General features: G+C 43.7%; 1 protein-coding gene across 4 annotated transcripts in view; it reads left to right on the top strand.

Annotated features, from left to right (window-relative positions):
* ACOX3 (acyl-CoA oxidase 3, pristanoyl) overlaps window positions 1-15,000 on the top strand; it is a 75,410-nt gene that overhangs the window by 46,103 nt on the left and 14,307 nt on the right. For all 4 annotated transcript variants that reach the window (XM_085849247.1, XM_085849245.1, XM_085849248.1 and 1 more), the window contains 6 exons: window positions 1,321-1,464; window positions 1,818-1,906; window positions 2,404-2,500; window positions 7,742-7,927; window positions 8,171-8,293; window positions 12,621-12,741. In XM_085849247.1, coding sequence (XP_085705373.1) covers window positions 1,321-1,464; window positions 1,818-1,906; window positions 2,404-2,500; window positions 7,742-7,927; window positions 8,171-8,293; window positions 12,621-12,741 — 760 coding nt within the window. The remainder of the gene's footprint in view (window positions 1-1,320; window positions 1,465-1,817; window positions 1,907-2,403; window positions 2,501-7,741; window positions 7,928-8,170; window positions 8,294-12,620; window positions 12,742-15,000) is intronic.

The following is a 15,000-nucleotide window of genomic DNA, read 5'->3' as shown; positions in this document are numbered from 1 at the left end:
TTTAAGGAGATCCAGATCCTGTATATAAAAGAGCCGAGTCCTAAAGGTTTTGTCTTCACAAGAAGAAGAAGAACAACGCGGAGCTCTCTTAGAGCCAGTGTTCGCTACGCGCAACGCGGCTAAAAATAACCTTCAAAAATCTTCTCTGAAATGGCTGAAAAGATCGAGACGAAACTTTACACATATGACCGCCTATCCATGAGGAACAAAACAGTCACACATATGATGTCGTCGGTCACATGGTTTGGCAGCCATCTTGGATTTACCTGAAAACCTATAAAATACACGACTCAAAAGAAGTCCTGGCGAGGGTTTGCAATCTCTGATTGCTCTATTTCTTGTTAACTTTGTTTTTGTTACTTATTTCAACCATGTTTAAACAAGCCCTTATGGCTAGTGTGGACCATTGGTCCATGCAGTGTGACTCGCTCTCATGAAAATGACAAGCCTTGTGTTCGTGTAACGGTTAAGGTGGCTGGCTTGAGATCTTAGGTTCTTGGGTTCGAGCCCCTGTTACCGTTAAATTAACACCATGTGGGTTGATTTTCAGCCTGTCATTCTTCTGAGGTCAGTAAAATGAGAACCAGCTTGCTGGAAACAGGGGACACTGCCACAGGCTGCACATGAAACAACATGAAAATAAAAATGGACACTCAGACAGGGATCAAGTGGGATGCCACTGGACCCCTTGTGGGCTGGAGGGACAGTGATCCTTGTGGAGGTCAGGGGCTGGAGCCCCCTGAATCTATCAAGGTTTTAAGTATTTAAATATTCTATGAGGTTTTAAATATGTAAATCTATGAAGTTTTAAGTAATTAAGTATTCCTGAGATGGTTTCTTGAGCATATTAAGATCACAAGGTCAACATCATGATAATTTGCACCATGACCGTAATAAGCCATAATCCTGAGATGACGGGACAAATGGTGTCCCAGGAAGGAATGGAACAGGACACGGGACACTTCCATATAAAATGGGATGATCCCTTAAAATATGGGACGGCTGGGCACAGTGGGTCCATGGTGGGTGGTGAAGGCACATCGTTAACATCCATTGGTATGATGGCTCCCAGATCGTCCGAGGAATGGCACAATCATTGATGCAATGCCCTGCCTCCAAAGCACCAATCCAAGTGTTCTGCCTCTCTGCCATCTTTGTCAATGCATCTAAATTACAACCTTTTATAAGGAATCCTCATAATCAATCACTGGTACAGCTAAAATATAAGAAGAGCATTTATAATCAGTGCTCATGATCACAGGCAGGAATGTAATATTGTATTTTCACTCGTGCAACTTCTTCATACTGTCGCTCTCACAGGAGTTTGTGTTAAATACACCTGACATTGAAGCAGCCAAGTGTTGGGTCGGAAACCTGGGCAAGAACGCTACTCATGCTGTGGTGTATGCACAACTGTACACAGCTGATGGGCAGCACCATGGTTTGCACACCTTTGTTGTACAGGTGAGTTTCAGGATATGGTGGAGTTAACTTGCTTGGGCATGAGTAAAGCCACAATGACGAATATTAATCTAAAAATTTGGCTTCAACGGTAATGATGCAACAAGCAGCCATGCACCATGCACACACAGATTGGATCTTTATTTTCTGCTGCTCACTTGTTTATTCTTCACTTCCTGTGATTTGTGTTAGTTTCTGGCAGTTGTGTAGTCGAGAGAGAGGGGGGGGGGGGGGGGAGAGAGAGAGAGATAGAGATAGATTTCACTGTCAAATAAGTGTAGGTTGGTGTTGTTGAGATGTGGTTGGATTCAAGTGGGAATGTCACAATCTTTATGGAGACCTGATTATTGTGACAGGTGAGGAACCCAAAGACGTTGCTTCCTCTTCCTGGAGTAATGGTGGGAGACATGGGCATGAAGCTTGGCCTCAATGGTCTTGATAATGGGTAAGACAATTCATTACCTCTGCCACCAAAGGTGGGTGGAGGGTATGTTTTCACCCCTGTCTGTTTGTCGATGAACAGGATATATCAAAAAGTTGGAGACAGATTCGGATGAAATTTGGTGGAGAGGTTGGGTGTGTGACAAGGACGAAATTATTATATTTTAGGGAAGATCCAGATCTGGATACTCGAATTTTTAAAGTGATTCTTCACCATTGAGAGATGGGGCCAAAAACGATATATAGCACGATATCTCAAGAAAGATGTAGACGAGTTATGACATAACTTGGTGGAAGAGTTGGTTAGATGACCAGGAGAAGCTGATTTGATTTTGGTTCAGGTCCGAATCCAGATCCGGCCAATCAGTGGGATACAAATGTAAACTGTTCAGCCTGGCAGTGAGTGGCATGCGCTCTACCGAGTGCCGTTCTAGTTTTTACTGTGAAAGGTGAAATGTTTTTTAAAATGTGGATTGTTAATTAAATTACATTCCTCCGCAGGTTTGTTCTCTTCGACAACGTGCACATTCCACGAGAGAGTCTCCTCAACCGTACTGCGGATGTGACTCCAGAGGGAAGATACGTCACACCATACAGGGTCAGTCATGGCTTCTCTCAAGTCATGCAGAGCTTGAGGCTCGAAGTTTTGATTGATCGATATCATTGAAAATTGCATGAGATGTAGCCTTCGAAGACATCCCATGGAGTTGAGCTGCTCCTCTTTAGTTTTATCACATTTTGCATCTTACTCCATCACTGCATGGTGGGGTAGGCCTACTGAACTGTAGCAGGCCGATGGAGTTGTGCATCCCCCATTTCTGGATCTAGGATTCGTTTTTGCTTATGACCTTTTCACTTCGCCTAATATGAAGTGTGTGTGTGTTTTGTTGGTTGTTATCTCCATCTGCGGGTTTCAGGAGGTGGAATGGAGTCTTCCCAAGAGTCAAAGTAGCCACCCCAATTTTGGGAAAAGCTCACAGTTCATGGACCAAGCTGTTCAACTTTGTTGTTCTCAGAGTTTTGTTCCGAGGGCCCTTTTCAGGATCATCACTGAACCCTGGGCCTCCTCAAATTGTAGTTTGTTTGTGTTAATATCCCCAGGGATGGTTTTCAATATCGCAGTTAGGTTCTTCTTTATTATTCCTGTTGCTCCATTCATCACTGGTGCAGCTTTGATTATCTTCGGCTTCATACATCTCTTGATATCATGTTTGAGGTCCTGGTGTTTCATCATTGTCTTGATTTCTACATTATTCAAGCCAAAATCACTGGTTACTGATATCTCAATCAGCAATGCTGTCTTTTCCTTTTTGTACCTAAGTCTGATGTCCGGTCACAACGCTTTGTTTTCTGTGTTCACGCTCGATGGGATCATCAGGTCGTACGTGAACATGACGTCCTTATTTTCATTGATTGTCCTTGGTTCGTGTTTCCGTGAGTTTTCTGGAACTGGGATGTTGAAATTTTTGCAGACATGCCGATGGATCACTTTGCATACTTTGTTGTGCCGTTGTGTGTAAAGTTGTTCTGATTGTTTTTTGCATCCCGGAAGCAGTTGACTAGTACTTTCTGTTTCTGTCTTGCAGATCCTACACTTGTCCATCTGTCTCAGTCCCACCATCTTTTTAAATCCATTGGTCCTTGATCTTTGGGCATTTATTATTATTATTCAATCTCCATCCCAGTTGAGCTGACCTCTTCTTAGCCATTCCAATGAGCCTCCTCTGTTGATCCCAACTCGGTCCAATTCTTTTTTGTATTTACCTGCTCTTTTTGTCATTCTCCAGTTGTTGGTGTATATCTGTTGATATTTCTTTTTATATATTTTGTCTTTTTTCCAATTGTTGGGGCTGTATTGGTTGCTGTTTCATTTTCCTGTGTCTTCTATTCACACCTGTTTTTGGAAATTCTTTGCAAGGTGAATTAGGGATACCTTTTTAGGTTTATTGTGTTCATGTTTGTTTACAAATTTAATCCGATAGTCCGTTGAGCATTTACTCGGCTAGTTCTACACTCGTCCCTCTGTGCATCTGTTTTTGTTGGTTTACCTTGTACAAATGTGCACTTGGCACACTTATCTAGTCCAAATTCCATTTGAATGTCCTCAGTGAACCGTTTTACTAGTTTTAGTTGTTCTGTCAATGTTTTGTCGTTCAGTTTGAAGAGCTTTAAATCATCCATGTGTAGGAGGTGTGTCACCTTTTACTGTTTCTTTGGATGTCCTTCTATTTGTTGTTCGGGTGTATCCATGTACTTCTTTGTTAAGGTTATTCAGTGGGTTCAGAGCCAGGCAAAACAAGAGGGGGGGAAAGACTTTTTCCCTGGAAGATCCCACACCGTACCCTGACATCTGGTATTTCGATGTTTCCTTCTGCGTGCTGTAATACCAATACCAGAGCTCCATTGCTTTCTCAATCCATTTGATTATTTAGGGATTGATTTTTGTATATTTGCATGCATTGTATCATCCACGAATGTGGGACACTGGCAAAAGCTTCCTTATCGTCTATCCAGGCGGTGGACAATTTGGTTCTTCACATTTTGCAATTTTCAAGTACGGCCTTGCTTAGTAATAGGTGGTCATTTGTTCCATAACAACCTCTCTTCCATGTTCTGCCTCAAAACCTCCTTGTTGTGTTCGGTGATGGAACATCATATCTGTGATGATTGGTCGGTATTTGTGAGGAAGTTGGGTTTCTTCAAATTTTGGGATGAGAAATGTGTTTCCTTCTACGAGCCGCTCATCCACTGACTTTTTCTCTTGAATCAGTTCGATGAATGTCCTGACGTAGTGATTGTGGAGAGCAGCAATTTGGAATTCCATCTGGGCCTGGGTTTTTAAAGTTTGGAATTTTTTGTTGTTTTCCAATTGTGTTTTTTTTTTTTCCATCAGTAATCACTGCGGGTATTTCTTCGAGATGTTGCTTCTTCTTTTCCAAGTCTGGGATCCATTCTGCTTCCTTGTTGTGTTCTTTTTTGATCTTCAAAAATTCCTTTCCAGAATTTTTCCAGCTGTTCATTTTCAGGAAGAGTTGACAAATTCTACTTTTGCTTCCCCAATTCATGGAAGAATCTCTTCGGGTTGTCATTAGAGGGTTACTCTCAAACATTTGCTTTTGTTTTCTCCTGTTTGCTTCCTCATTTTTTTTTTTTTTATCTTCCTTGCTATCATTTCTATATTGAGTTTTTTTTTTCCAGCACCCAAACACTCAAGGTCTTTCACTTCGATTTTGTGTTTGTTTTTTATTCTTTGGATTCTTTTTTTAGTTCACCTGGAACGTAGTTCCGGGGAGTGTATGAGAAGGCATGTCGACAGTCTGGCCGTCCACAAGCACCTGCAACTTCTTCTCAGAAACTACACACAATTCTAATGAAACTTGACTACAAACTTCATCACCTGTGATGTACCAAAGTTTGTTGACACCTTTAAGAAAATTGGGGTCGAAGGAGGTCTCTGGGGGGTTGCCCCCCAAAATATGTTTTCTTCTCCAATACAATACACACAATTTCGATGAAACTTGACCACAGCCTTCATCACCCGTGATGTACCGTGGTTTGGTCACTGCATTAAAAAATCTCCATCGGTATTTCCTTCTCTGGAACATATTTTGTGGGTCATCCATGCCTCCCAGTGGTTCCCTGGTTTTCTTATGCAGGCGCTTCCAGGTGAGCACCCAGGGGTATTGCCCATATCTTTAGCTCACCTGGACTTTAGTCCGGGGAGCTTATGCGATCGAGCAGTGTCCGTAGGTGAGTAAGTGAGTCAGTCAGTCAGTCAGTCCAGAAACACTTCAGTCATTATCGCTTCAACCAAACACCCGATTTTGATGAAACTGACCGAGTGGAACACTCCTCCATTGACGCACATTCCTCCACAATTGACCCTGATTCACAACAACAACCATCACATTCCCAGCAAGGCCATGGCTTCATCTTTTAACACACTGCAGGTGTGGCCCCCAACTCAGCAGCAGGGAGGTCCTGCACAAACAAGATGATGGGGGTGCTTCAGGCTGTGGTGCCTACAGTCCAAATGCAGTTGCCGACGTCAAAACTTCTCCCCCCCCACACTTAAACTTCTCGGCCCCCAACAACCAAATAGCTCTTTAGTTGTACATCTCGCCGGGGATGGTCTCCACACATGCAGCCACTCTTGGCCTCAGGCTCTCCTGGCCTCTCCCCAGATCACCAAGACTCTACTACCCATTGGTCACCCAAAAAGACCTTCCTCTGATGGGACCACAAACTCCAGACACCACCAGCTGCCAGGGGTGAGTTACCTCAGGAGGGGCCACAGTCACCACTCCTCCAGAACCTGTTCTGTACCTGTTAACACACACACACACACACACACACACACACACACACACACACACACACACACACACACACACACACACACACACACACACACACACACACACACACACACACACACACACACACACACACACACACACACACACCTTCCCCTCCCGCAAAACCCCAAATGTCACTCCCTCCCCTGCTGCCATTACAATCTCCATCACCTGCAATACAAAAGTACTGGGTACCTACCCTGCCATGGCCTGCGTACACACGAATCATCAGCAACATCAAAACAAAACACCATCTTTTGTTTTGAACCCACATCACATTTTAAGCCTTTCCACCGGATCAACATGCTTGGCTCTCGTGGCCACTCTTGCCCGTCATCCATACCAATTTTCCAATTCACCTGCATACCTCCAATAGCAAAGCATGGCCAGTCCTGACAATGGGGCAAGGTAAATTTAACCACAACTCCAATCAGCACTGGGAGCCCGTTCAATACCAACAGCTCCTGCTGAAGCCATTCTTCTCGTGGAACCCATGTCTGTCAATTAAATCCAGGACTCTCTTTCCAAACCAAGAGCCCATAAATCATAGTGGATCATCTGTGAAAGGCCATGCAGGCCTCTCCAGGCCTTTCTCAATCACTCCATAATGTTCCACAGATGCTCCAATGGTGTCTGGTGGGCTGCCTTCATATCCAGTCCATGCGGATTGACCCACGTCCATAGACTAGCACAGCATGGCATGTCGCGACATGCTGGCTGTCCCAGAGCCTCAGGAAGAGGTTGCCAGGCCACATGCCCGGGTAGTCACATCATCAAGCCCTTACTGGCCCTCAGTAGTACCACCACCAAAGCACGACCCGCAACACCTCCCCATAGTGGTTCTCATGGTACACCATGACAGGTGCTCAGTATAAACCACCTTGGACCCCCAGAGGTCTCAACGCCCTCCAGGGTCTGGCGACCCCACCAGCCTGAGACACTCACTCGGACGGCACCCTGATGGACAGGGGATGCCACACTCCACCTGACTCCCCGTGGGGCTCGGGTCATGCCACATGACCCGTGGTCAGACCCCATGTCCAAATTCTGCCAGTGCATATCCCCAGCTGTCCAGCCCAACCCAATAATGAAGTGGGGCAATTCCCCATGGATTTGACCCCCTTAACCCCACCCGGTCCGAATCAGGTGAGAGGGAGGCGGCGAAGTGCATCCCCTTCCCCTCACTGCCATTGTGTGTATGTGTGCGCGTGCATCCACGTCTGTACAAAGCAATCAATGGCACCAAAACCAAATTACAAATTCCTGCTGTATTACCTACATAGGATATGTTGGGGTTGCATCAACAGCAAGAGCCGTTTACTTAGTCAATGACGCTCAGTGGAGTGGTGTTTCACAAGAAATAGACTCTTTGATTTATTCAAAAGCAATTAAAATGAGTCTATGAGTAGATTCTTCCATGAGCCTCAATTTTATGTCCACAAGCTGAAGTTGTATTGCTTCACTAACGTTTGCCTCCTTAGGATTCAAAGGATCGTTTTGGAGCCAGCCTTGGCATCCTGTCATCAGGAAGAATTTCCATTTCTAATTCGTCGATCACAAACATGATAGTGGGCCTGACAATAACCGTGCGCTACTCTGCTGTGCGGCGACAGTTTGCGCCTTCTGATGACGAGGACGAGTTACCTGTCCTGGAGTACCAGCTGCAGGTGATTGCATCGTAACGGTACTCATTGGAATGGAATTACAACCTTCCTGTCGTCGCTTCATTTTTCTGGGGACAAGTAATCATAAATACGCTGTGCGATTGTGGTTTTCTATCTGAAAGCAAATCAAAGGGATATTTTGATAACCTTTGCGAGGAATTATTAATTGATAACATTTAGTGAAACTTTTGCTTCGACTCGAACAAAGGTGTTCTTTATGCAACTTAATTGTGTTTTGCTTTGCAGCAATGGCGTCTGATTCCATACGTTGCTGCTGCCTACGTGCTTGACCACTTTGCTAAACTGTTGTACCTGCAGTATACGGATTTTATGCTGTCAATTGTGATGAAGGAAAACAGCAGGAAACAGGTAACGGTTAAAACATGACATCACGGTGCCTGATCTTGCACCTGTCTTTACCTGCCCCACCACCCGTTCTCCATTTCTGATGAACTACCTTTACTGGTTATATGGCTATTCAGTAAACTTATCGCGAAATGTATAAACAGGTAGCGGAAGACTGACATGTGGGGGAGAGTCGCACTCATCATGTGGAGTATTGTAATTGCTGGATGGATGGCAGGATGGCCATCTAAGCTGTCTAGCCTGGGTTTGAATCCCGACCCAGCTATAAACTATTATGCCAGTGATTCACAGGCAGGGTGATTCATCAATGTGTGTACCGTCTGTTGGATGGACTTTAAACTGGATGTCTCGTCTGCCGACATTAGTTGGTGGATGTTGAAGATCCCACAGTGTCGTTCGCAATGACAAGGCGAGCTTTCACCAGCACCATGAACATCTAGGGTCAAGGCCATCCTGCTAACCTCATCTGGATTTGAAGTAGCCATGTAATATTGACTGATTAACCTTTTTAATCAATGTAATAACACGACTCTGACAGTGATTTCAGTCGAATGTTCAATGGAAGATCCGGGGGGGGGGGGAGGGGAGGGGTCACCAGGTGTACGTGAACCCTCCCCTCCCCTCTGCCCTTTCAAGTATGTCACATGATCGTCGTGCGAGATATCACTGAAATATCAGCAATTCGCACGTCTTTTGCTTCCACTCGGTAATTAATCTGAGCCGCGATACTTTTCTCTGCTGGTTCTGTTTTAATCCCTGCAACTCAGTGTTTAGTTATGGCTCCGAAGAGAAAGGCAACATTTTCAGGACCGTGTCCCACAACAAAGCGCAGTACACAATGCTGAACTATTTCACCAGATAATTCAACGTTTCCGTGGCTACATCGTCCATTATTATAATTAACTAGACGACCTGTAAACCTGTTGGGTTCCCGTTGACAGCGGTTGATAAAAAAAATCCTTAAAAAAAAAAAAAAATAAGATAGCTCCAGCAAACGATACCGCTGAGGTTGTTTCCATTGATCAAATTCTCTCGAAGAGTACTTTACTGAATCAGGAATCAATTTTTTAAAATAATTTTCTTTGTTGCCCAATTTTAACGAAACTTGATACTGCACACCGCAAGAGAATGGTGAGTAAGGTAGTCCTAAAATTTTTGCACTATCGTGTACTGTTTTGGCTGTATTTCGGGAACATACATATCTACATACATACAAGATGAGAGTTTTAGTAATATATAGATAGATAGATAGATCTGTTGATCCACAATGGCGAGTTTAGGTTTCGTGCTCAGGGTCATTTCGCCGCCTGTTGTGCTTGTCCGTTCGATATATTCATTGATTTGTTTTGGAAACATTTTGTGTATTTACATTGTTGTTGTAAAGATCCGTCGCAAAGATTTCAAAATCTTCATCTTTTCTTTAAGGCCCTGTCACACCTTGACGATTTAGTCAGCGTATGCCGACGTATGAAAAATTTGTCTAAAACGCTGGCACACGTTGAATACGTTATGGGTAAGTTTTGTATATGTTAAGAGCACGCTGAAGCACGCTGGCATAAGTCGTAGTACGCCGAGCTCGTCGACAAATTTTAAGCATGCTCAAAATTTTTCGACGTATGCCAGCATATGACTCGCACGTTCCGCATACGCTGGCCATAAGTTGTAGGCGCGTTATGCGATCGTTGACACACGTCGACACACGTTACTTGTAAGTTACTCATAAGTCGAAACACGTCGAGGTAATGTTTTGTTTACCCGAAACTTATTTCTAACCTATGAGTAACGTGCTTTGAACCTATGTGTAACATATCTCCAACGCATATTGACGTATGTAGACGTATTTGACGTCTTCCGGACGACCACAGAACTTACTGAACGTGTTTCTAACTTACAGCTACCATATAATGGTGTATTGGCAGCGTTTAGGGGAATTGGTATATAAAAATGGGCTTCACAGGAGGAACCCGTCAGTGTTCCAGACTCCATGTTTTTATTTATTTATTTATTTATTTTTTTCTTTGGCATGACGGTGATGTTGACACTTCGATTTCTAGTGCAGTTATGATTTAAATCGTTGAGCGGCAGCCTATTAATAGCCTACGCCACGTGATCGTCGGTGATACGCTGCCGCGCGCTATGCATAAGTTAGACTATCGTTGGGCATAGGTTGTGAACGCCGACAACACGCTAAGCATTCGTTGGTATAAGTTATCTATAAGTTATCAAAACTTTCTCGTTCTGTGTACGTTACTAATACGTTATGCATACGTCCAACTCGTTATGAATACGCCCAAAACTGGAAAAAAACATGAATAGTTCAGCGTACGCCAGCGTTTTACATACATTTTGATACGTTGCCATACGCTGGCTAAAACGTCAAGGTGTGACAGGGCCCTTAGAACCCGTTAGTGACAGGCCTGAGGCCTTTTCATCAACTCGCTCGATATTCCCAAATTTTCCTGTGGAGAATGTAAGTTTCTGTTCGGACGCTGTGAGGTCTGGATAGATTAAGCGGTTTTTCCTCGATGATTACATTGACATGAATAAAGCATGCTGGTATATTTCACAATACGAGAACATGTTAACCTTCGGTGAACTCCCCGTAAATAATTCTGGATCCGTCCCTGAGTGCCGTTATAGTTCTTACAGCGAACGTTGCATTATACAAATCAATTTCCCATGAAAGCACCGTAGTCAAATTTAACCAACTGTTTGTGCAAAACACGATAATTTTATCTCAAAGCAAACCTCCCGATGAATAATTATAATCGGGAGTTTGCAGGTTATATGTTTTTCGGATGAACTAAGTTGGGAAATTACCGGAAGTCCAAAAACCACCATGACTGCGTGACAAATGTGTGCGGCACCTTTCATCGGCTGTGCTTTCTCAAGTCTCTCGAAACACAGGACGGAAACCACGTTTTGTTTTCATCATAAAGCAAAGGAGAACAGTCATGTACACAAGGCCATCAGACAAGACTCACTAGTGATACGCGGACATTGATGGCGTCAGATGTTGTGAAAGTACAAAGATATAAACTGTTCACTCTGTGCCGTGTCGTTTTTCTCTTCTTTTTGGTTTTTCCTTTTCCTTCCAAAAATAAGAAACGGGTTCCCTTCCAAGAAACCTGGAGCCGCCAACTTCTCAGACTCACAACGGACCTTCTAACCATTACACCACCGAGTCTGCTTTCTTGTTCCTTCCTTGTTCCTTTTTCGTATTGACAAGGGGAGTCCGAATCCGCAAGACCTCCACCCCCTTCCCCGGCTGTGCCATGTGTTTGGGATTTCAATGCTTGTTAAAGCTGTAAACAGTTCAAATGTGCATTGGAAAGAGAGAGGCTCTGCTACTTCACTTGGCTTGCTGTTCATGTGGATACCTGTAATACGTTTTCACTGAAACCTTATTTGTGCTCCTGTTACCTTCACTGTCCCACTTTCTACCGATTAAGGTTCACCTCCTGTCTAATATGTTATTCTTTGCTTCTTACATCCTGTCCAGCAAGGAAGCATCTCACACCCATCTTGTCATACTCCTACCTGTCAACGTCTATGCTTTCGCCAACTCTGTGTGTCTGTTCCAGTGGTACCAACTCTATCGGAGTTGGTATCAACTCTGTCGCTAACTCTGTCAGAGACTTAATTCCTTTGGTACCAGGTCTCTTCGGAGAATCCTTGGCTATCGCTGGTCGGACTTTGTGTCCAATGAGCGGTTGCTGAGAAAGACTCGAATGAGATTTGTTACCTGCATACACCGTGAGCGTCAGCCTCGGCTGTATGGACACGTGGCTCGATTTTTCCTGACGTTGATCCTGCTCACCAGATTATCTCGGTGAGGGAGTCTCGTGAATGGAAGAGGCCAATGGGCCGACCACGTGCCTCGTGGTTGAAGCAGGTTGATCGGCATCTCAAGGAGATGGGGATGGGCCAGGTATCTGCTGGGGGGATGGCCAGACGGAGGCCCCTGGAGTACCAGTGGAACGTGGACGCAGCGACGTGCTGCTCCGGCGCATGCTCCCATACCTGACCTGACCTGTGTATCTGTCGGCCTTGCATCTGCCTTTATCCCACCAATGTACAGTATTATCAACGTGTTCTTCTCTGGCTCTTCCGTGAGCCTGCATGAAGAAGATTTATGAAATGTTGTGTATTAAAGAAAGCATATTGCATTCATCAATAAAAAAAATCTCTTCTAATGATTGTAGTACGTTAACGGAAAGAGGCAAAACCCATTTTAGGTAATTTGTTTGCTCATGTACAAAACGCATTTTAATCATGCAACGAAAACATCATGGCTCATTGTGCATATTCGCCATGTTTAAACCGGCAGAGCGAGATGGGCCGCGAGTTCCACGCCTGGTCATGTGCTCTCAAGCCTTTGTGCAGTTGGACAGCCCGTGATACTCTCCAGGAGTGCCGTGAGGCTTGTGGAGGCCACGGATACCTGGCAAGTGAGTCTTGTGGTCCAAGTGCATTGTGGGTCGTTTTCATGACACCAAAGAAGTAAAAATAGTAATTTGAACTGCCATAATTTCCTGTTGGAGTTTAACCATACGTAGCATCTCATTCGAATGTCAAGGCAATTGTTGTTCGAGAGAATGGGTCGGGGGATTTAGGAATGGTTTTTTCCGTGGCCAGTAACATAGAAGGGATTTAGGTTTTGACCAGGGTGCTGACCCAGAGGCTTGTATCGACAAAATATATATTTTAAATTTCATAAAATGTTCTTGTACATCTGGAGGACTCAATGGCACAAGTGAACAGATAATTCACATTTCCAAAGTCAGCTCTGTGCCTCATTCAAAATGTGTTCAGATTAAAATTAATGAAATTGCTTTAGTTATGTTTGTACCAGGAGCAGCAGCTTCCCTCGTGTCCTCTTGATAAAGTTTGTCATCCTTTATCGCAGAACTCAGTTTGATGGAGGATTTCTTTCATCTGATTGTCTTTCCTTTGATTATATCGAATGCAGACTGACATCACCATTGACATTTGGGTGGTGTGCCTGCTTGGTTTGTTCAACGTACCCCTCATGTGGAGTCGAGCAGTGTACAGGCTTAACCAAAGGTCTTGCCTTATAAAGCTTATTTGTATTGTGCTGATGACACCATGAAGAAGCAGACACGTTTCCAAAACTGAAACTTTAAAATGTGGCTTGTACACGACTCCTCCCAAGGGTCGTTGTTCTTCAAACATTTTGTAGAGACTTATCTTCAGTGGTTGTCCAGGCCCACAAAAAAACATGACCTTCTGCAACAGTTTCCTGGAAACCAGACTCGGTGGCATGATGGTTGGAGCGTCTGCTGTGAGTTGGGGAAGTCAGCGGTTTAATTCTGATCTCTGATGTCTGACCAAGACTTAAAAATTGGTATGTCCTGCTTTCTTGCTTGACACTCAACATTGAAAAAGGACAGAGCATCGCCAAACAACCACATGCTGTTTTACAAGAATCCTCATGGATTGAAGGATGCAGTTTCATTTTGCTCCACTGTGAATCTAATACTGGATGAGAACCTGTCCGCAAGTTTTTTAATTCTCCCAGAATTACGGATGAATGACTTGTAATACCCCCCTCACATCGTCAGCGGTGCCATATGATACACATTTACAGAGAGAGAATTGGAGTGTTCCCACTGCCCTGAATCCCCTTCCCCTGAATATGCGACCCAGACAGAAACCATACTTGAGGTATCTTTCGGGAACATGCAAAATCTGTTTGGATTTGGTTCAGTATTTTTTTTTTTTTTAGTTTTTGAAGGATGTACATGACCAGTCAAAAGTTTAAGAACACCCCCATTTTTCCAGTTTTTACTGAAATTTAAGCAGTTTAATGTTTCAATGTACTCTGAAATTAAAGCAGAGAACAAATAAACAATTGCAGATAAAACAGAAATCATGGAATCGTTTTGTTGAACAAAATTTAATCTAAATTTTTGACTCGTCAAAGTAGCCTCCTTTTGCAGATATAACAGCCGAACATACTCGTGGCATTCTTTCTACAATGGAAATCAAATATTGTTCGGAAAGTTCTTCCCAACACTGTTGCAGAAGTTCCACAAATGTGGAAGTTCCACAATTCTGAAATTCGCATTATTTTTCAGTTTTTGGTGACCTAAACATTTTTTTTTAACCTCTGGCAGTTTACCGCTTATCTTTGTCCCGTTTCAGGTTATTCACTGGACTCGAACTGCTTAAATTTCAGTAAAAACTGGATAAATGGGGGTGTTCTAAAACTTTTGACTGATAGTGCATATAAACAAAGAAACAAGAAGAAGACGTCATGCAGAGCACGATACTTGCAAAATCAATATAACAAATTTGACCTCAATAATATTTGGTGGTTGAATTAAATGACCAAATATGCAAATCCTCTTCACATTTCAAGTCAATCTGATGAAAATTGACAATTTTAGCAGAGAATTTTTTTCAGATCTTTCAGGAAGGAAAGCAGGGAATTTGAAGGAGGTGGGTTTGGGGTGGATTAACGGGGGGGGGGGGTAGAAAAGATCATGGCTTTGGATGGGGGAAGATAAGAGGTGGTGGTGAACAGCTGTCTTGAACACCTGGAGGGAAGAGTTGGATTGAAGAGAGTGGAGGAGTTTGTTCCAAGGGCAGAAAAAAGATGAATGAAAGAGTGAAGGTGAGCAGTGATTCTTGATTTTGGAAGTTTCACCAGAAGGGGGTTGCTGGCAGACCTTGAGTGCCCTGAT

Source organism: Eptatretus burgeri, chromosome 12, assembly GCF_056783735.1.
Source record: "Eptatretus burgeri isolate ZD-2024b chromosome 12, Ebu_testis_v1, whole genome shotgun sequence".
Classification (NCBI taxonomy): domain Eukaryota; kingdom Metazoa; phylum Chordata; class Myxini; order Myxiniformes; family Myxinidae; genus Eptatretus; species Eptatretus burgeri.
The sequence above is the reverse complement of the archived record's forward strand: the minus strand, read 5'-3'. Positions and strand labels throughout refer to the sequence as shown.